The 22,909-nt window shown below is 40.2% G+C and overlaps 1 protein-coding gene across 4 annotated transcripts in view; it reads left to right on the top strand.

Annotated features, from left to right (window-relative positions):
* The first annotated feature begins 12,698 nt into the window (after positions 1-12,698).
* The window catches only part of ATIC (5-aminoimidazole-4-carboxamide ribonucleotide formyltransferase/IMP cyclohydrolase), a 29,297-nt gene continuing 19,086 nt past the window's right edge, over positions 12,699-22,909 (top strand). For 3 of the 4 annotated variants that reach the window (XM_065930638.1, XM_065930637.1, XM_065930636.1), the window contains exons 1-9: positions 12,699-12,819; positions 13,141-13,267; positions 14,772-14,848; positions 15,537-15,603; positions 17,354-17,442; positions 17,636-17,787; positions 18,137-18,293; positions 21,113-21,238; positions 22,062-22,169. In XM_065930638.1, the coding sequence (XP_065786710.1) occupies positions 12,801-12,819; positions 13,141-13,267; positions 14,772-14,848; positions 15,537-15,603; positions 17,354-17,442; positions 17,636-17,787; positions 18,137-18,293; positions 21,113-21,238; positions 22,062-22,169 (922 nt within the window). In that variant the 5' untranslated portion in view covers positions 12,699-12,800. The remainder of the gene's footprint in view (positions 12,820-13,140; positions 13,268-14,771; positions 14,849-15,536; positions 15,604-17,353; positions 17,443-17,635; positions 17,788-18,136; positions 18,294-21,112; positions 21,239-22,061; positions 22,170-22,909) is intronic. The other variant, XM_065930639.1, reaches the window with a different exon arrangement.

Raw genomic sequence — 22,909 nt, 5'->3', positions numbered from 1 at the left:
GATCCCATAAACCACATGGCAAGGCCAAAAAACAAACAAAAAACCCCACATAAATGTATTCCCCCACATTTCTGGAAGCTAGAAGTCCAAAATCAAGGTGCTAGCAGGGCCAAGATCCCTCTGAAGCCTCCAGCTGCAGATCCTTCCTCGCCCAGCCCACCTCACAGTAGTCCGAGGCACTCCTTAGCTTGTGGCAGCATAACTCGATTCTCTGACTCCGTCTTCACCTGGTCATCCCTCTGTGTAATGTCCATGTCTCTTTTCCACTTCTTATCATAAGGACACTGGTTATATTGGACTAGGTCCCTACCTCATCTTAATTTGATTACATCTACAAAGATTCTCTTTCAAAACAAGGTCACATTAACAGGTACTGGGAGTTAGGTCCTCAAAATATATTTTAGGGGGACATAGTTCAACCCATAATAATGCTTTAAAAATGCTTACTTTCTGCCATGTTCTTGCCAAAAAGAGTGAGTTTAACTAGAAGAACTCCCTTGCTGATACCAGGGCACAGTAGAAATGATGCCTGGGCATGAGGAAAAGAAATCAGCTTAAAAAAATCTGCTTAAAAAAAGAAAAATGGAAATGCACCATTCTGTTCTCACTAACGCAGTCATTTCAAAGTTTATTCAGGTCCTTCTATATTAAAAGGTACAAAACAAGGGCGGATGGCCCAAGAGTGCCAGGAAAAAGCAGACTTTGGGAGAAACTATGATAAAGGGACCAAATTATCACTCAGCATAATAAATATAAAGCGATACATACATAAAAGAGCAGAGATCCTGGAAAATTGTTACATTTAGCTAAAGGTTTCTCTTCCTCTCTACAAAATACTTTTGGCCTTGGGAACCAGGTGTGTCTGTATGTATTAGATTTGATAATGGGAGGCTTCCAAATAAAGAGTATATCTTTATTAAGCACTGGAGGAGGGGTGGGAAAGAGGGAAGGGAGAATGGGGGTTAACTTGAAGTGTAGTGCCCATCTTTGACTGTCATCGTGAAACTTCCAGGGTGATTTTCTAGTTCGAATAACTCAAATATTCAGACAAGTCATGCTGTGGAGTGTTATGCCTAGAGATTACATGCTAGAGGAAGATCAGACATGTCCTGGTGATTAAGAGAGAGGGTTTCCCAAAGGGGAATTCACAGAGTGTAGGTATGAAGAAGAAAGCAGTTGCCAAGAAAAGTGGAACTGAGAGATCAAGGAAGGAGTTGTGTCCACAAAAGCAGTCCTTCACAGAGGTTCAAGACTGGGAGCTTTACTCTGGGGAATGGCAATAATAAAAAGCAGCAGACAGTTTAAGATTTTTCTGTATGTCCTAATTTCCCTTTCCTCCCAACACAATAGGTGAATCAGATCCATTTGCATAGCCTAGTGTGGCAAGGTATGAAATTAAGGAAAGGAGTCATAAGGAGAAGTATAGTTAGTGCTTATCTATCCCTCTGCATCCAATCATAGAAGGTCTATTTTCCAGAATATATAAGCATTGTTAGCACCAAAAATAGTAGTGATCAGTCCTAAGGCTGAACAAAAGGAGATGGAAAGGACAGGAAGCTGAGAAAGGCAAGAGTTAAGAAGATTGTTTAGGAATTGGTGTAGGATAAAACAAAATTTTCCAAAATATTCCAGGAAAAAGTGATTTGGGAAGATGGATAGGGAAAGGTAGTGTGATACTATATAATCACTGTAAAGCTTGTCCCCAAAACTTCATCATTTACTATCTGTATCATATACTTGCATTTTTATAACTTGTATTTTAAAAAGTTATCAGAAACTTCAAGAAAACATGATTCTGTTGTTTTTTAACATCACTACTCATTAGGGTCTAAGTTCTGTGAAGTCAGATGTTTAATTTGTGGAAACCAATCAATTGCAAATGATTTTTGTCCTGAAGAGAAGCTACCCTGAAGGTTATGGTTTATTACCATGTAGGGCATTAGCCAGATTTACATATAATTTAGCAATCTAACTTCATGATTCCTTATTTACCTTTTTACTTGTTATACATATCAATCTCATATTCTTATTTAGCCTTTTTTTAACCTACTAACTAAATAAAAGTTTGATCCATGCTATCTACTTATATACAAATTCTATTTTGAAATTATACATTAAATCTGCATACATTTACAGAAAATCATATCAACAGATATATGCTTTCAATTCTGAGCCTGGCTGTTTACAGATAAAATAGAAGAGGAAGAAGAAAAAAGAACCTGTCAGACATTTCAGGAAGTATATTTGTAGTTTGTAAAAGTAAACAATATTATAATATTTTATATCTGACTACAGTAAATAAAGCTTCATGAATGTATTTTGGCTGATGGGAATATGTAAACATAGCAATGATTTGCAAATGAAGCATGATAATTTTGTTTATTAAAAAGGGGGTTATGGATTTGAAAGAAGTAAAAAAACATTCCTTTACGAAATTGTTCAGTATTATAAACTTTATGCCCTGGACGTATGCTATACTATTCTATTTACTATTGTTCTTACTTTTCAATTTTATAAATAAACTAAAAGTATTTGACAGGAAATATGCTTTAAGATTTTGTCTTTGACATCCATTTATAAACATGTTGTAAGTTACTGTGGTGTGTGACCAATTCATGCAGCTTGTTAGTTATGCTAACGAGGACAAGGCCTCAGCTATGGTCCCCAGATGATCAAACAAGTCTTGCAAATTCATGCTGGGTTACTAGTCACAAGAGGGATCTATTGATGAGTAAGAATCTGGATGAAGCAGCATAAATCCATCAGCCCCAAGTAACTCCAGTTGTACACCCCAAATTTCAGTTTGACAGCATTCTTTATCATGATGTGGGGCACAGAAACATATCAAACCTATGGCCAACTTTAGCCAATGACTTTTTAACTAATGAAAGTCAAGAATAACACTAATCATCCTTAGTTTTAATAGTTCATTCTCCAAAATATTAATAGGACTTCTCTTGTATAGAAAAATTGATTTTGCTTTAACTATCAGTTGTTATACTGGAGCTTTATCGGAGGCTGACTTATCCTCAGCTTACATTTAGCTCACTCTGACTTATTTGACTTATTCAGGGAATGTGGATTCCCTTTCGCCAAACCAGCTCTAACAGTGATAAAAACCCCTACAGCTGTTCTTTCTTTGCCAGAGGCTTTTGGTGGTTTATAAAAAAAGAATGGACTCCTCTCTCTATCTAAAGACTCAATTTTCCTTGGTTTCTGTACATAAAGAAGAAATTGATTTTTCTGTTCCATGTGACAAAACCTGAGAGAGAAAGATGCGGGGGTGGGGGTGAGGTGGGGGGGTGGAGGGAGTCCTTTCATGATGTCATGAAATATTCTTACATCCTATCAAGTATTTTTATTGATTGATTTCCTACACCAGGTCCAACAGAATTTCATATCAAAAGTAGAAGTATTTGATACTTGGTTTTCTCCAAAGTCAATCCTCTAAAAAGTATGATCTAAAAGATCATATTTTACACAGATTCAAATAAGGAAGGCTTCTCTCAGAGGTTTCTCAGAAGCCAATTTTATTCCATTATTTAATTATGGAAGATATAATACACTAATAAAATTACCTTATTTATTTGTAAAGTTTATAGTATATTAGATGGCAGTAAGACTATGTATACAGAAAACTGGGAGGGAAGGAAGTGTGGAAGGATGTGAAGGGTTTTGCAAATACCTGAGTAGCTGAGCTATTTCAAATCTTAAAAGATGATGCTGTGAAAGTGCTGCACTCAATATGCCAGAAAATTTGGAAAACTCAGCAGCGGCCACATGACTGGAAAAGGTTAGTTTTCATTCCAATCCCAAAGAAAGACAGTGTGAAAAATGCTCAAACTACCACACAATTGCACTCATCTCACACGCTAGTAAAGTAATGCTCAAAATTCTCCAAGCCAGGCTTTAGCAATATGTGAACCATGAACTTCCAGATGTTCAAGCTGGTTTTAGAAAAGGCAGAGGAACCAAAGATCAAATTGCCAACATCTGCTGGATCATCGAAAAAGCAAGAGAGTTCCAGAAAAACATCTATATCTGCTTTATTGACTATGCTAAAGCCTTTGACTGTGTGGATCACAATAAACTGTGGAAAATTCTTAAAGAGATGGGAATACCAGACCACCTGATGCCTCTTAAGAATCCTGTATGCAGGTCAGGAAGCAACAGTTAGAACTGGACATGGAACAACAGACTGGTTCCAAACAGGGAAAGGAGTACATCAGGGCTGTGTATTGTCACCCTGCTTATTTAACTTATATACAGAGTACATCATGAGAAATGCTGGGCTGGAAGCAGCACAAGCTGGAATCAACATTGCCAGGAAAAATATCAATAACCTCAGATATGCAGATGACACCACCCTTATGGCAGAAAGTGAAGAAGAACTAAAGAGCCTGTTGATGAAAGTGAAAGAGGAGAGTGACAAAGTTGGCTTAAAGCTTAACATTCAGAAAACTAAGATCATAGCATCTGGTCTCATCACTTCATGGCAAATAGATGGGGAAACAGTGGCAGACTTTATTCTTTTGGGCTCCAAAATCACTGCAGATGGTGACTGCAGCCATGAAATTAAAAATGCTTACTCCTTGGAAGGAAAGTTATGGCCAACCTAGACAGCATATTAAAAAGCAGAGACATTACTTTGCCAACAAAGGTCCATCTAGTCAAGGCTATGGTTTTTCCAGTAGTCATGTATGGATGTGAGAGTTGAACTCTAAAGAAAGCTGAGTGCTGAAGAATTGATGGTTTTGAATTGTGGTGTTGGAGAAGACTCTTGAGAGTCCCTTGGACTGCAAGGAGATCCAACCAGTCCATCCTAAAGGAGATCAGTCCTGGGTGTTCACTGGAAGGACTGATGTTGAAGCTGAAACTCCAGTACTTTGGCCACCCGATGTGAAGAGCTGACTCATTTGAAAAGACCCTGATGCTGGGAAAGATTGAGGGCAGGAGGAGAAGGGGACGATAGAGGATGAGATGGTTGGATGGCATCACCGACTCAATGGACATGAGTTTGAGTAAACTCTGGGAGTTGGTGATGGACAGGGAGGCCTGGCGTGCTGCAGTTCTTGGGGTCGCAAAGACACGACTGAGCGACTGAACTGAACTGGAGTAGCTTACTCCCACTTCTCCTTCAAGTTTTTCCTTAAATATCACCTTCTTAGTGAGGCCTGCCTTGATCACTGAAACATGTCATTTTTGATCCTCTATAAAGAATTATATATTTTTTTCTTTTTTATGAGATTTAAGACTGCATTTATGTCTTTATTATGTGCATTGCTTATTATCTGCAACCTCTTACTCCATGAAGGCAGGTATTTTTGTCTATTTGAGTCACTACTGTATTCCAAGATTTTAGAACATTGCATGACACAGAATAGGTGCTCAATAAATGTATATGGAATGAATGAAAAGTGTAGTCAGAAATGGTCTCTCCAAAAAGTTCACAATGAGCAAAGACGTGAGACTGGAGAGGGAGTGAGCCCTCAAAGTCGGTGCATGCCTGGAATGTTGAAGCAGCAGCGATTCCTCTAAACTGCAGCGATTCCACTGCACTTGCAGTGGAACAGACAAGAACGAGAACAGTGGAAGAGTAAGGGAAGTTAAGAGACAAGATTGTATGGTCTGTGGCTCCTTATAAATACCTCTGCTTTTACTGAGAGTGAGAGAAGCCTTTGGAAAGATTAGGGCAGAGATGAATGACAACTGTAGATGCTTTTGAAAGGATTTCTTCAGCTGGTCACGCTGTTCAGAACAGGCTACAGGGGGAAGGGCAGAAAAGGGGAAAACCAGTTATCAGAATGTTGCAATAGTCCAGGAAGGAGATGACAATTACTTGGCCAAATAGGTTGTTGTAAAAAGTGGCTAGATTCTGCACACATTTGAAGACAGAGCTGATGGGATTTACTGACAGACTGGACGTGGGCTAGGAGAGAAAGGAATTCACATTCTGGCAACTTCAAGGTGTTTGACCACGAAAAGTGGTTGGATACACATGCAGTGATGAGATGTAAAGATTACCTGAGGCATTATTGGTGGGGGAGGGGAGGGTGGAAAAAAAGTGCTGAAAACCAGTTCTTTTCTGCTAAATATTGATTCTGATGGTCAAAACAATTCAAATTTCTTGCCCTAATTTATTTTCCCAAGTTCCCCGGTAGTTTATGCTGTGGACTTACCTTAAGGCTTCATAGACACCTTCAATGACTGTTACTTCTGGGGGCTTCCAACATTACTACCCTGGAGCTTTTCCAGAACCCCAGAAACTTTCTGGGATGTGCATGTGTGCTAAGTTGCTTCAGTCCTGCTGACTCTTTGCAACCCTATGGGCTGTAACACGCCAGGCTCCTCTGTCCATGGAATATTCCAGGAAAAAATACTGGGGTGGGCTGCCCATTTCCTACTCCAGGGAATCTTCTCACTCTTGACCCAGGTCTCAAATCCACATGTCTTGCTTCTCCTGAACTGGCAAGTGGATTCTTTACCTCTGTGCCCCCTGGGAAGCCCCATATATGCATGCATATAGTTGTTGTTGTTTGTTTTAAATAAAGTTTGTGTTGGAGATATTCACTCAAGAGATGGAGCTCCAATTTGAGAGTGACTTACCCACCGACCTCCTGTAAGTGTGGGACAGTGACCTCAGAGGGTACAGCATGCAGATCCCCTGTGTCTCGCTGTCCCATAGATCGTTAGCAGTCAGCTTCGGATCTTATTCCCCGTTGCCAAAAACTGTTAAAAAAAAAATAAAGAAGACAACTGAGGTAATATAACACCTTTATTTATCACTTCACGAAGCTGATATTCTCTCCTTAGAGAACTGCAAAATGAGGTGAAAGGCGGGAAGCTTTTCTAGGACAAAGAATAAAGAACTAGAAAGAGACAAACAGAAAATATCTGGCTGGGGCCACACAGTCAAGCCAGTTTGAGGAAGCGAGAGGGAAGCGAGAGGGAATGAGGAAACGCTAAGACGGCGTTTACCGGTCAAGCCAGGCATTGACAGAGACCTGAACGTTTCCATTTGCTCCTGTGGCACCGGGGCTGAGCGCCTCCGTCTGGGGCCTAGAAAGTCCCTTCCGCTCTGCTACTCTGTAACAAATTACTCCCCAATTGAGCGGCTTCAAACAAGGTTCAGTATCATTTGTGGGTTCACCTCTGGCGATGGCTGTCCTGGGTGGTAAGACATAAGGTCTCAAACGGAGGCCGCAACTCCCTGAAGGTGCCACCTCAGCTGGAGAAACCCCAACCTTGGCTCCCAGCCGCTCGGCCCCTCCACAGGGCTGCCTGCTGCCCAGCAGCCTGCCTCGCCCCGCTTGCCATTCAAGGAAGCCATACAGTCCCAGCTGAAAGCGGCCCCATCCCTTCTGCCACGATGTCCGTCACCAGACCAACCCTGCTAGTGTGAGAGAGGACCCCACGAAGGTGAGACCAGAAAGTGGGCATCTTCGCAGACTACGTGGGAGGCTGACGATGGCAAGCCAGTTTTATCTATCCCCATGTTTCCTGGCACAACACATTGTATACAGTCAAAAGAATGGATAACGCGGGATTCGTTAAACAGTGCTTTGCTATTATGGTCATACCTCAGATAAAGAGGCGAATTGTTTCCAGAAGGCCCACGCACCAAAATCTGCGCATGCTCAGTCCCATACGCCGTTGTCTCTGTACACGTTTTCACATTCGCGGATTCAACCCACTGTGGGTGGGAATTTCGAATCTGCGGATACAAATGCCAACAGGAGAACACCGCGGGCTAGCGAGCCCTTGTGGAAGTGGATCCATTGAAATTAAACCGGGGTTGTTTAATAGTCAACTGTATTTTCTTGCATAAGAAAGGTGGGATAAAGAATTTTCTTCAAAGCTACTCACACACATTTTGCATTTAATGTTGACACTGTCTTGATCTTATTATGTGTCCCTGGAAAGTTTTTTGTTTTTTAATTTTCTTTTGTCTGAAAACTGTTTCTTTACCTTAATGCTCCTGGTGCTAATCTAGTACAAGACATGTGTGTGTGCTCAGACGTGTCTGACTCTTTTTGTAGCCCACCAGGCTCCTCTGTCCATGGGATTTTCCAGGCAAGAATACCGGAGTGGGTTGCCATTTTCAACTCCAGGGAATCTTCCCGACTCAAGGCTGGAAGCCACCTGTCCCGCATCTGCAGGCAGATTCTTTATCACTGAGCCACCTGTGAAGCCCAGCACAAGACCCTCAGGGTTTCCATTCTTATCCCTTTCTAGCACTGTGACCTTGAGCTTCTAAGGTCTTCATGTCCTGCATCTGAAAAATGGGGGTAAGACTAGAATGCCCCTTAGTGTGTTACAAAGAAAATGAGATACAGGAGCACTTTTTTAACCTGAAAACATTATGCAAATATAGCTGATGATCTTTGAGATTCCACGTTTGTTGTTGATGACCCAGAGAACAGCCTTTGCCGCTCCCTAGTGGCAGCAATGTTCTCCTGGGAACACTGTTCTAGAAATAAATCATCTGCTTTCATGACTCTTTGAGGCCTGCTTTTCTTTTAACATGCTTAATATTTTGTGCAGACTGCATGAACTCATTATATAAATAATACATAGAAAATAATCTAAGCAGAAAGAAGGAAAGAAAGTGAAGTCGCTCAGTCGTGTCCAACTCTTTGTGACCACATGGACTGTAGCCTACCAGGTGCCTCTATCTGTGGGATTTTCCAGGCAAGAGTACTGGAGTGGATTGCCATTTACTTCTCCAGGGGATCTTCTCAACCCAGAGATTGAACCCAGGTCTACCCGCATTGCAGGCAGATGCTTTACTGTCTGAGCCACCAGGAAATCCCAATCTAAGCAGTCGATGGTTTAATTATTCTGTGATTGCACTTTCTTGGACTTTTCCATTTCTCAGCCCTTGTTAAGCTTAAATGCCCTGAGTGCCCTCCTTGTGGGCTTCCCAGGTGGCTCGTGGTAAAGAACCTGCCTGCCAATACAGAAGATGCAAGAGACCCTGGTTTGATCCCTGGTTTGGGAATATCCCATAAAGAAGGGCATGGCAACCCACTCCAGTATTCTTGTTTGGAGAATCCCATGGACAGAGGACCTTGCCAGCTATAAACCATAGGGTCGCAAAGAATTGGACATGACTGAAGTGACTTAGCACCACACCCCGCCCTCCTTTTATCCATCCATTACAGTCTCCTTGCCCTTAATGTATTAGCAAACATGAATCTTTAGTGGGCAGAAGCAAACCTATAAAGTGGTTCAGGGAATAAAGAATCTGCCCACAATGCGGGAGGCCTGGTTTCAATCCCTATGTTGGGAAGATCACCTTGAGAAGAGAATGGCAACCCGAGCAATCTCACACCTGGAGAATCCCATGGACAGAGGAGCCTGGCAAGCTACAGTCCATGGGGTCGCAAAGAGTCGCACACGACTGAGCAGCTAATGACAAAAAAAGTGGTAATAAATTTTATTGATGCTATGGTGAAGTAATTCTTCTGCTTGGGAGTTGTTTTGACATTCAGGTTCAGTAATAAAAAGATGCACTATGGGGTCTCTTCAGCCTGATATTTAGTGTTAATCCTGAACTAGGTTCTTTGGGAGGAAATGAGACATTTGACAGATGACAATTGTGTTTCATTTATAATTAAGCATATGGAGTTTTGTTCCTACTCGTGAAGGGCTGCACAATTTTTGCTCCAAGAAAATTATCCAAGTATTTTATTATGCTCTTATTTTTCCTAGTGATCCAAAATATTTTTTCTTTTGCTATTGATTTTTATATGGAACTTTTCTAGATGTTAGATGGAAGATTATAGTTTAACCTTGTAGACTGACCTTTTCTCTTCAAACACAGGATTTTGGTTTCAAGTTCTGAAAATATGATGTAATATTAAAGGTTGACTTTTCTGAATAAATTATGAGAAAGTACACCCGATAAATGAGTTAATCTACATAAAGTGTAGAGAATAGAGTGTATTACCAAACTCAGGTTCAGCATCTTTGCTATTTGAAAGCCAATACTCAAGACAAGTGTTGGTTGGAAAAGAAAGTATTGCTTTATTCAGGAGGCCAGCAACCTAAAAAGAAGGTGAACTCATGTCCAGAAACCAACTCCGAAGATTTTGCTCAAGCATGAAAGTTTTTAAAGGGAGAATAATTTGGGTAGGGAGTCAGAGATAATATCTTCCACTATGTCCAGGCACATTACCATTATTAGTCACTTTATAGTATGTGTGTGCATGTGTGCTAAGTCGCTTCAGTCATGCCCAGCTCTGTGTGACCCTATGGACTGTAGCCCACCAGGCTCTGCTGTCCATGGGATTCTCCAGGCAAGAATACTGCAGTAGCTTGCTGTGCCTTCCTCCGGCATTGGCAGGTGGGTTCTTTACCACTAGCTCCACCTGGGAAACCCCTCAGTTTGTACCTTCAATACATTAATTTGCTTCTTATAATCTGAAGCCTACAGAATAAATATTATGTCCATATTATGCTCAAGGCAACTAAGGTCCTCAAAGGTGGGGTGATGTGGCTGTAGCACAAAGTTAGTAAAAATTTCATTTACTCTTCTTGCTATTAACATATGAGATACTTATCAAAGTCTAAACTTTAATACCATAGCAGTATTAGTTAGAACTAATGTTAACAAACATCTTTAAATGAAAAGAGTTGTGTCTTGGTCTGAAACCCACAGTTCATTCTATTTTAGTATATATGGCACTATTCCAATGGACTGCTGCAAAAATCAGTTTAATCTCATGTTTTCTCTTTCAATTAATATTTTTCTAGTTGTACTTAACTATGTTTTTACACTTTCATTCTATCATGAGCTTCTTGAGAACAATGGTTAGTTGATATTCATGTTTGTCTTTCTGACACTGTATTTCTGCCATTTAGGCAGATAGGGCTCAATAAATATTTATTAAATTGAGTATTTGAAATTCACATGCAGGAAAAATGCTTAGTGCTTAAGTACTGTTTATTTTCCTCTTATCACTAAATCTCTGCATTATTTTCTGCTTTTTGTTTCCTATAAAAACCTACAATGACTGGCCAAGGAAATTTTCCATATTACTATAATGAACCTTGTCTTTTTAAATTCAAAGTTGGCAAACACACTCTGAAGACACTGTGTTAATGCAATTCTCTTAGAAATGTGAGTAATATTCAGAGCAAAGAGCTCACATATTCAGAGATTATACAAGACAGTCCTTAATTCTAGCCAGTAGGTATTCACTTTGTGGAGTAAAGAAGAGACTGGAAGAATTAGAGGGGGAAGAGGAAAAACAGAAATAAATAGCATGTTGGTAAGAGAGGACATTTATTTCCACAGCTGTGAGCCCCAGACTAACAATAAGATAGGTAGCACTGTTATTTTGTAATATAATTATAATAAAGAACATTTTTTAAAAATTTAGACAGCAACGAGTATATTTTGTGGCAAAAATGTTACTTTGAAAAAGAGATGAAGGTGTTCTGTTTTGGTTTCCCTTTTTTAATGAATTAAGAAAGGCATCCCCAGTAATTCCCTGATGGTCCAGTGGTTAGGACTCTGGGCTTTCACTGCGGAGGGCGCAGTTTGATCCCTGGTGGTGGAACTAGATCCCTCAAGCCACAAGGTGAAGCCAAAATAAGAAATAAAGAAAGGTAGTTCCCCTCACTTCCTTACCCATTATCATTCCTCTCATCCAGGCTTGAGTCAAGTATTTGCTAAGTTTCAAGACACCACTATTTTTTCCCCCTGACTGGACAAGTAATATCTGTATTTTTCATCTTAATAAAAAAATACATTAAATCCTGTAATTTACAAACATTGCTTATCCCATGAGATACACTGTCCATCAACATAACACTAAGAAAGTGACACCTTTCTTAGTCGTGTGGACAGTGACTGTGGCCATGAAATTAAAAGATGTCTGCTTCTTAGAAGAAAAGCTATGACACACCTAGGCAGCATATTAAAAAGCAGAGACATTACTTTGCTGACTAGGTCGGTCTACTCAAAGTTATGGTTTTTCAAGTAGTCATGTCTGGATGTAAGAGTTGGACTATAAATAAAGGTGTGCGGAAGAATTGATACTTTTGAACTGTGATGTTGGAGAAGACTCTTGAGAGTCCCTTGGACTGCAAGGAGATCAAACCAGTCCATCTTAAAGGAAATCAGTCCTCACTATTCAATGGAAGGACTGATGCTGAAACTCCATTTTTTTGGCCACCGGATGCAAAGAACTGACTCATCTGAAAAGACCCTGATGCTGGGAAAGATTGAAGGCAGGAGAAGGGGACGATAGAGGATGAGATGGCTGGATGGCATCATCTACTCCATGGACATGAGTTTGAGTAAACTCCGGGAGTTGGTGATGGACAGGGAAGTCTGGAGTGCTGCAGTCCACGGGGTCGCAAAGAGTGGGATGCGACAGACCGACTAAACTGAACTGAACTGACTTTTCTATCAGAGCTTTCAACACTTTTAACTACACTTCAGCCTCTAGGACAGGTTGCCCTGGGCAACAAGAGTTAGCTCCAGGGGCCTGGGACGACCACATTTTGATGGCAAGGATAAAAACTCCCAGAGTATGAGACTGCTGGCGGCGATCCCTTAAAGTTAAGTGTTTAGACAGCCAGCTGCAGCCAATCCCTCTTTCCCTTACAGCCCTGAGGCGCCAATTCTGCAATTGAACACGGGCGGGTTGGATCACGTGACGGATCAGGTGCTCACAGGGCCCGCCCCGCTTCCTTCCGGGATAAATTCTGGCCGCACCGCCTCCTTGTGCACGTGTTGTCGCCGCTGTTGTCCCCAGCCTGTCCGCGGACCCCTGCCGCCTGCAGCCATGGCACCCGGCCAGCTCGGTGAGGTCCTCGGCGCCCTGCGGAGCCGCGCCGTCGGCCTCCGTGCCCCGCGGCGCCCTCACCCCGGCAATGGCGGCGGCCGGGTGGGAGCAGCGGGGCCCTGGCTGGGTGAGGGGCGGCGCGGCGGTCGGCAGGCCCGGGCCCGCGCGCTCGAGTGCGGCTCGCTGGCGGCGGACCCGACCCCGGGCCAAAGTCTGAGTAGTGGGGACCGTGAGATTCGCGACTGCCCTCTCCAAGCCGCTCCGCCGCCCCTGGACCCCCTGGGCTCTGAAGCACAGAATGTCTTGTACTGAGAGTGATGCGAAATGTCTTTTGTTTCAGCTTTATTTAGTGTCTCTGACAAAACTGGCCTTGTGGAGTTTGCCAGGAACTTAGCTTCTGTTGGTTTGAATCTGATCGCCTCTGGAGGGACTGCAAACGCCCTCAGAGATGCTGGTTTGGCGGTCAGGTAAGGCACAACTTGCTTTTTAACAGTTAAGTCCAATCCAAACGTAGTTTGGTGACGTTGACCAGAAAGTACTCTATTCTATTCGCTGCATGACATAACGTTATTTGCTCCTCCCAGCAGTGCTGTGAGATTGTTAAGTTAAACCACCTTTTGCAGAAGATGAGGCTTAAACTTAAACTTATTTTCAAGTTTACAGAGTAAGGAGTTGGGACCTCCAGAGCCCTCATTTCAGAGCCCCTGCCCTCTCAGCCGAATCTTATAACACATTAAATTAGGTGCATTGTTTGTTGTGCAAGAAAGGAGTTGTGATTTTCAGGATGCTCATGATCTTTTTTTTTTTTTAAGAAATGATTTATTTTTGGCTGTGCTGGCTCTTTGTTGCTGCCAGCAAGCTTTCTCTAGTTGCAGTGAGTTAGGGGCTAATGTCTAGTTATAGTGCAGGGGCTTCTCATCACCCTGTCTTCTCTTGGACCCATAAGAGAAGCTCTGGGCCCTAGTGCTCACAGACTTCACTGAAAGCTGTGGCTCTGGGGCTTATTTGCCCCACATGATCTGTTTTGACTGGCTATTTAGTGAAACTTCACATCATTAAAACTCAACTCTTAAGATTCAACCTCTCTTCCCCCAGTATCTGTGGTAGTCATGTACAACATGTTGATGTCTTTTCTTCCAGGGTTTTTATAAGCATGGTCTTTATTTCATAGCTCATACAGAAGACAGATAGTTTTGCTTTTATCCCCACATGTTGTGGGTTTTCAAAAACTTGGGGGGCTTTGCTGGTGGTATAGTAGTGAAGAATCCCCCTGCCAGTGCAGGGGACACAGGTTCAATCCCTGCTCCAGGAAGATTCCACAGGCTGTGCAGCCGCTGAGCCCCTGTGCCACAGCTGCTGAAGCGTGGGTGTCCCAGAGCCCGTGGCTCTGCAACATAAGCCATGGTAATGAGAAGTCTACCACAATTGCAGAATAGCCTCCACTTGCTGCAATTAGAGAAAGCCTGTGGGAAGCGAGGAAAACCCAGCAAGCATAGCCAAAAATAAATGAATAAATTTTTAAGAAAAATAAATAAAAATTTGCTTGTAAATTCGGCCAGAGAAAGTGTTCAGGTCAATTTGGGGATATGGATTGATACTTAAATGCTGTTTTTTATTTGACCCTGGGTCGTACTTTGTGAATATCTTTTCCAGCTTACATTTTTATGTTATTTTTTTCTTTTTTCAATGTAAAGGTTTTTTAACTTATGTAGATCAATCCAAAAGGCTAAATCCTTGCTATCCCTTTTAGTCTGTTCCTGAGATAAGGATATTAATAATTGTGTTATATATTGTCAAATTACTTGTGAGTTGAATTTATTTCTTATATTTCATTAGTATGGCTTATGATTCATTTTCTGAATTCTGAAAATCCAGGCTCTGAACAAATGTTGGAAGATGCTTTGAAATGGTATAAAATGTAAAATGAAACTCAGCAGAAACGGTAGCAATATTCAGTTTGTCTGTTTTCAGAGATGTCTCTGAGATAACTGGCTTTCCTGAAATGCTAGGCGGGCGTGTAAAAACCTTGCATCCTGCAGTCCATGCTGGTAAGTGGTTGGTTATCTTCAATTTAAAATGGTCAGTGGTTTTCAATAAACTTTGCAGTGGGTTGGCCAAAAAGTTTGTTGGGGTTTTTCCATATCATCTTGTGGTTAATAGAATAAGCAGGAATAAGGAAAAGGCAGATCATAGCTAAAAAAAAAAAAAACAAAAACTTGTGAGGTTATGTTGGTTTTGTCATATCCGCTGCTAAAGTTCATAATACATTAGAATGTTTAAAATACAGTCTTGTTTGCTTTATTACCTGATGGATTCCTCTGGTTGCTGTTAGTCCCGGCCTGCTAAATAATTTAGAGTTTATTTCCTGCTGGAGTTAATGAAAATACTTAAGTTTTAAAGTGTGAAAAAACTCTTGCTGTGGTTCAAGCTTGGAATAAAGCGTCACAGTGTAACTGACTTTCAAAGGAATCTTTTTAAATGCTTTACTACTTATGGGAGTATATGCACGGATGGAACTGACAACAGGTGAAAATTCTTGTACATTTTGTTGCTCAAGAAAAAGGGAATCGGGAACTGATGCAGTTTTTAAGTATACTCACTAATCCTAATTTTGTACTGTCTGGTATTAATTAGGCAGTGCTAGGGGCTTTAACATGCTTGATCCAGTCATGTTAGAAAGAAGTGCCTTATTCTGGCTTGTTTTTTGAACCTAATACTTTAACTTTGTTGAATTAGGAATCTTGGCTCGTAATATCCCAGAAGATAGTGCTGACATGGCCAAACTTGATTTCGATCTTATAAGGTAAAAAATTTCAGAGTTGAACTTGTACTACATTAAGGATCAAAGACAAAGAAGCCAAATCTGGTGTCTCTTTTTAAATATCAAGGTTAGCATTAGGCTTAGCTTCCTGTTTACTTACTGTAAACATTTATTGAGGTTCTTGTTTGTGACATTGTATGTGGGCAAGCATTTTGATTTTGCCTAATTTATATTACTGAAATAGATAATTATGCTTAAACAGCCGTTGCTTTTTTTAAAAATTATGATCTAAATTGTCGTGCATATAAGTAACTTAGTTATTTGCATAATGGTATTAATTGTTTCTTTTTGTTGCATAGGTATAATAGCTTTATTCAGATATAATTCATATACCATATAATTCCTCAGTTTAAAATAGATAATTCAGTAGTTTTTAGTATATTTAGAGTTTGCACAATTACCACCACAGTTAATAGAATATATTCATCACTGCACTTCCCTCTGGCACTCTCCCTCCTGCCCGAAAACTCTGCCCATTAACGTTCAATCTCCATATCCCCCAACAACCTAGGCAACCAACAGTCTATTTTCTGTCTCTCTGGATATACAATGAACACTGCCTGTCAGTGAAGTTGTATAATATATGGTCCTTTGTGACTAGCTTCTTAGCATGTTTTTAGAGTTCATCCATGTTATAGCATATATCATTGATTCATTTTTTTATTGCTGAAAAGTAATCTCTTATGTAGATATACTCTCAGTTGATGGATATTTGGATTGTTTCCACTTTTGGATATACTAACTAAAGAAACTGGACATTTGTGTACAAGTTTTTGTGTGGACATATATTTTCATTTCTCTTGGGCATATACCTGGGGATGTTAATTTCATGGTTATCTGGTAACTCTTTAACCTTTTCAGGAGCTGCCAGACTTATTTCCCAGGCCTCATCAATTTACATTCCCACTGGCAGTGTACAAAGGTCCTTCTTTCTCTGTATCTTCACCAACATTTGTTATCGATTTTTTTTTTTTACATTTTTAGTGAGTATAATACAGGTTTCTTGTGATTATGATTTGCATTTCCTAATGATGTTGAGCATCTTTTCATGTGCATACCTTCAGAGAAATGTATTCATTTGTATACCTTCAGAGAAATGTCTGTTCAGATGCTTTGCCCATTTTTAAAAAATTTAAATGTAATTGCTTTACAATGTTGTGTTAGTTTCTGCTATATTGAGTTATCTATCTTTTTATTATCGAGTTGTAAGAATCCATTTTATCCCATTCTGTAGATTGTTTTCATATTCTTAATGGTATCATTTGACCATCATAAATGTTTTAAATTATGGTAATATCCAACTTATATGCTTGTGCTTTTGATGTTATTTCTAAGAAGACATTTTAAAATATAATGGAAAAAAAAAGGAAAAAAAAATATAATGAAGATTTATGCCTATATATGTTTTTTTTAATTTTTAGGCTTTTAATTTTTTAATTTTTAGGGCTTGATAGTACAGTGGCTAGCTAAGGTCACCCAGGCAGCAACATTTCGTTATGACTTGGTGGGAATAACATGTACTGAGAGCATTTGCTGACTCTGGCCCCTTCTGTTTCCCGGTGCTCTGCAACCATGAGAGACCCTGATGTTTCTCTGTAACTTTTTAGAACTTTAAAATGTCAAATTCGGAGTTCATATTTTAGATCATTAGGGGTTTTGATCAGCAGCTCCTGACGTGTAAATAGTGGAAGTTTCCGCTTTTTAATGATAGCTGAATTCCTCTTTGTTTCAGAGTTGTTGTTTGTAATCTGTATCCCTTTGTGAAGACAGTGGCTTCTCCAGGTGTAACTGTTGAAGAGGCAGTTGAACATATTGACATTGGTAAGTTAGAAAAACCATATTTGAAGACTGTTTACACAGTAAATGAAATGTCTCTACCGTCTGAGCCACCAGGGAAGTCCCAGTGTTCACTGTTGAAGGAGTAAAAGATAGTCTCTGGATTGTTGTTGTTTAGTCACTAAGTCGTGTCCATCTCTTTGTGATGAAAATGCAAATCATCGTTTGTTCTTCAAAGGAGGGGTGACTCTTTTGAGAGCAGCAGCCAAAAACCACGCTCGAGTGACGGTAGTGTGTGAGCCGGAGGACTATGCAGCTGTAGCCTCAGAGATGCAGGACTCCGACAGCAAAGACACATCCTTGGAGACAAGACGCCTATTAGCCTTGAAGGTGGGAGCACGCTTTTATCTGGTGCGGTGTTTGCAAAACCAGCAATACTCCGTTCTCACCACATCACATCACCTGCCAGGGCTCTGCTTGGAGCCGTTATCCTTTTATTAGAAATGGAGAGACCAACATTCAGAGAGTTCTTCTGTCTGAAAATTGAAAGCGAAGTGGAAAGGGAGTAATTCTTTGCGCTGTTTAGTATTAGTTGGTGTCTTTCCTGCATGGATGTGTGTGTGGGCTTGTGAGTGTAGTTGGATGTGTAGCACTTGAAAACGATTTTTAACCTCAGATGTGGTTTTAACCTCACTTGGGAAATACTGTGGGTATTTCACAAACCTTAACTTTTTTTTAGGCTTTTACTCATACAGCACAGTATGATGAAGCAATTTCAGATTACTTCAGGAAAGAGTACAGTAAAGGAGTATCTCAGATGCCCCTGAGGTATGGAATGAACCCTCATCAGACTCCTGCCCAGCTGTATACCCTGAAGCCCAAGCTCCCTATCACAGGTAAAGGCTGAGGATACCTGGCATGGTTTGCCAGGTCTGGGTGTGTATGTGTTGTTCTCTCTATTGTGTCAGACGTGATTCACTTTTTAGAAAATGAATTGCATGATGCCTCCTATTAGTTCAGTTTAGTCGCTCAGTCATGTCCGACTCTTTGCGACCCCATGGACCACAGCACGCCAGGCCTCCCTATCACCAACTCCCAGAGTTTATTCAAACTCATGTCCATCGAGTCGGTGATGCCATCCAGCCATCTCATCCTCTGTCATTCCCTTCTCCTCCTACCCTGAGTCTTTCCCAGCATCAGGGTCTTTTCCAATGAGTCAACTCTTCGCATAAGATGGCCATGGAGTTTCGGCTTCAACATCAGTCCTTCCATTGAACACCTAGGACTGATCTCCTTTAGGATGGACTGGTTGGACCTCCTTGCAGTCCAAGGGACTCTCAAGATTCTTCTCCAACACCACAGTTCAAAAGTATCAATTGTTCGGCGCCCAGCTTTCTTCACAGTCCAACTCTCACATCCAGACATGACCACTGGAAAAACCATAGCCTTGACTAGACGGACCTTTGTTGGCAAAGTAACATCTCCGCTTTTTAATATGCTCTCTAGGTTGGTCATAACTTTCCTTCCAAGGAGTAAGCGTCTTTTGATTTCATGGCTGCAATCACCATCTGCGGTGATTTTGGAACCCAAAAAAATAAAGTCTGACACTGTTTCCTTTTATAATTGCCTGAAATTTGAGTTGCCAGTGGGACTTGTAAACAAAAAATATTGCAATAATCCAGGGTTTTGAAGAGAAGTCAAGTTGAAGATACAGATTGGAGTACCTTTGTGTGGATATTTGTTTTGAAGATGTTGGGACAGGATGAGATGGTCTGGATTTCAGTAAGATGGTTAGGACCAAACCTTGAGGTGGCAGTAACGGAACCATCAGAGGAAACAGGGCTGCTGAGAGCAGTGGCTATTTGATTGGAGAATGTTATAAAAAAGCAATTTCTTTGGAATAATGGATCGATCTGGCAGCCCAGTTGAAATGGGCCAAAATAATGAGAGGTTAGGAACTAAGAATGATATAATTCTTTGAAAGTAGTCAGGGCTTAAGGATTTGTAGAGTAATAAAGAGAGTTTTACAGGTTTTTGGTTCTGTTTTGTTGTGCTTCATTGCTCAGTCGTGTCCAACTCTTTGCGACCCCGTGGACTGTAACCCGCCAGGCTCCTCTATCCATGGGGATTCCCCAGGCACGAATACTGGAGTGGGTTGCCATGACCTCCTCCAGGGGGTCTTCCTAACCCAGGGATCGAACCGAGGTCTCCTGCATTGGCAGGCATATTCTTTACCACTGAGCCACTAGGGAAACCTGATACTATCTTGCATAATAGTTTTACCACCCTAAGAACTCCTCCCCTTCAGCCTTCTAACTAACCACAGGCAGCCACTGATTTTTTCACTGTCTGTATACTCTTGCTGTTTCCAGATATCATATAGTTGGAAACAAACAATATGTAGTCTTTTCAAACTGACTTCTTTCACTTAACAATTTGTATTTAAGGTTCCTCCATGTCTTTTGATAGCTCATTTCTTCTCATTGTGGAATAATATTTCAGTGTGTGAATGTACATTTATTCATTCACCTATTGAAAGACATCAAAAATAGAAGGATGCTGTTTGGCAGTTTATGAATAAAGCTGTTATAAAGATTTTTGTACATGCTTTTGTATAGACGCAAGTCTTCAATTCATTTGGGTAAATACCTAATTTTCTGTTGTATAATTTTATTACACATTTAGTTACCTTTCTGACTCCCCTCATAAGCTTCATGATGACAGTAATTTGGGAGGAACTGTTTTATTCACTGATAACATCCCAAGTTCCTAGAACAGTGCCTAACATTATAGTAGGCCCTCAGTAGATACTTGGCAAAGTTTTGCTTGTGAAAGTATCTGCTATCAAAGATAACACAGAGGAAATGAAATTGTTAAGTTGTTTTTAATTGGTGGCCCATTATTTTGTGTGAGTATGCTAAACTTCTTGTAAATATTTATCCATAAGATTTTGACTTTTAAAAATCCTTCCACTGTTAAGAAAATAGGCAGCAAAAAACTTGTAGACTCCTTTTTAACTGCATTTCAACTTGAACCCAAACCTGCTGAATCCGATTAAAAGAAGAGGACCCCCTCCCCTGTCCAACAAATGTCCCCTCCATCTCTCCCACCCACTAAGCTCCTGCTTTAGTTTATAACATTATTTCTTAAACTGTCATGACTTACAACTTTAAAATACTATGCTCAGTCGTGTCCAACTCTGCAACCCCATGCACTGTAGCCCCCCAGGCTCCTCTCTCCATGGGATTCTCCATGCAAGAATACTGGAGTGGGTTGCCATTTCCTTCTCCAGTACTATTTTATAAATACTCTAAAATTGTACACTTAAGTCGCAACAAAATTGTACACTTAAGTTGCAACAATTATTTTATCTTAGCTTTGTACTGAAGTGGATCCCTGATGATTGCTAGTCTAGTTGTACTTTTTCCTGTTCTGAATTCTCTGCTGATTTATTTATGGATTGGCTGGCTTTGGTCTTCATGGTGTGTGCTCATATTTATGTTCATACATTTCTGTGTGTGTGTGTATGTGTGTTTGGTAAGATGGTTTCAGACTCTGGTGCTTTATTCACTCATCTCCTTGAGTTCTGTTCGCCTCTTCATTATACTTCTTTTGAAGCATTTTTGTGCGTCTTTATATGTTTAAATTTTTTTCTAGGAAATGTACGCATCTGATCTTATTGACCTTGCTTGTTCATGTGTATTTTTACATGTAGTTCTGAATGGAGCCCCTGGATTTATAAACTTGTGTGATGCTTTGAACGCCTGGCAGCTGGTGAAGGAGCTCAAAGAAGCTTTAGGCCTTCCAGCCGCTGCTTCTTTCAAACATGTTAGCCCAGCAGGTAAAGCATTGCACCCTGGGATTCTCTGGAACTGTTCAAAATGAACTTTTTAAATTTTTTAGAAATTTGACAAGATCTAAAGCAAATGTAAACAGCCTGGGAAGTCCGAAGCCACTTTTGATTAATAATGATATCAACATAGTAATGGGATAAAATCAGATAACAATAACATGCCCACATATTATTTACATAAAAATAATGTGTAATATTGTTATAAGATAGGAAGGTCAGGAAATAGTTCTATTTGTAGTGGAAGCATGTTTTAGAAAATAAAAGTGATGTTGCCTAATGCAAAATGACTAAAATTTTTCCACATGGTTGAAAATTTAACTGAGTGGACATCAAGAATTTGTTACGACACTTGTAACTTTCTATGGCCATTGTCTGAGAGACCTTTTTGCTTCTGTGTCTCAGTCAACTTTACAACTTATTTATAACTCCCACTGACAATTCACCACATAATTAGTTCACAGATATTGTTTGGATGTTCAAACAGTGGGAGCAGCAGGAAATTAGTGTGTGTCAGGCAGGACAGAGAAAGAGTCGGTAATGAAGTAAAGCAGCTCCATACACATGCCTGGTGCTGGCAGACTCGGTGGCTGTATTTCAGAGGCCCGAGAGGAGAGATACTCCCCTGCTTCACCCTCTCCTGCAGTTATATTTTGGCATTTAATTATCTGGCCAAGTAGATTTTTGTTTAATTTGGCCTAAGCACTAGAAAGGACCCTGCGTAGACCAGATGTTTGGAAAAATGTTGTCCTAATGTAGGAATTCACAAGTGGTAACTCTGAGATTTTTGATTTATTAATGGTCTCTATACCAGGTGCTGCCGTTGGAATTCCACTTCGTGAAGACGAAGCCAGCGTCTGTATGGTCAATGATCTGTACAAAACCCTCACACCTATAGCCACTGCATATGCAAGAGCAAGAGGTCAGAAGAATAATAGCATGTAGTTTGTTTTTTTTCTTTTTTTTTTAAGAGGAAAAGTAATATTTTATCTTAAATATCCTTTTTGTTAAAAGATTTCAAATTATTTTATTCATTTTTTATTAGTACTTCAGAATAACTATGAGAGCCTTGGAATAAATTTTTATTTATAAAAATGTGTGTTTTAGTATTGTAATAAAGGGGAACACAATTGGAATTTGGTACATAAAATTTCAGATTAGGCTATTGATTTTGTATTGTATTTGTATTGCTTAAATTGTAGTTATTGAAGTACACTGAATTTGGTTAAAGTTAATATTTTACATAATTCACAAATGTCTAATTCATGAGTTTAAGAGCCTGTGAATATTATAATAACATTAATGGGAGATTATTGAGATACTTTATCATAGTTTGCCTTCTACAGCAAGGGTTAGCAAGCTATTACTCAATGGGCTAGTGCAGCCCACCACCCATCTTTGTCAATATAGTTCAATTGGAGTAGGGTAATATAGTATTGTCGGTGATTGTTCCAACCTCAGAGTTGAAACAGGGATCACAAAGCTTAAAAAATGTTTACTATTAGGCCCTTTACAAAATGTTGCTCTAGAAGGTAAAATTAAAGAATATTTCTTACTGATTACTTCAATTAAAGAACTTATTAATCATTGTTTAAATCGTAAGTTAGATTTTATGTGATCACTTTTGGGTTTTTTGAATGTTATTTTTTTCTGTATAAGGAT

The sequence above is a fragment of the Muntiacus reevesi genome, chromosome 3 (genome assembly GCF_963930625.1).
Source record: "Muntiacus reevesi chromosome 3, mMunRee1.1, whole genome shotgun sequence".
NCBI classification, from domain to species: domain Eukaryota; kingdom Metazoa; phylum Chordata; class Mammalia; order Artiodactyla; family Cervidae; genus Muntiacus; species Muntiacus reevesi.
The sequence above is the reverse complement of the archived record's forward strand: the minus strand, read 5'-3'. Positions and strand labels throughout refer to the sequence as shown.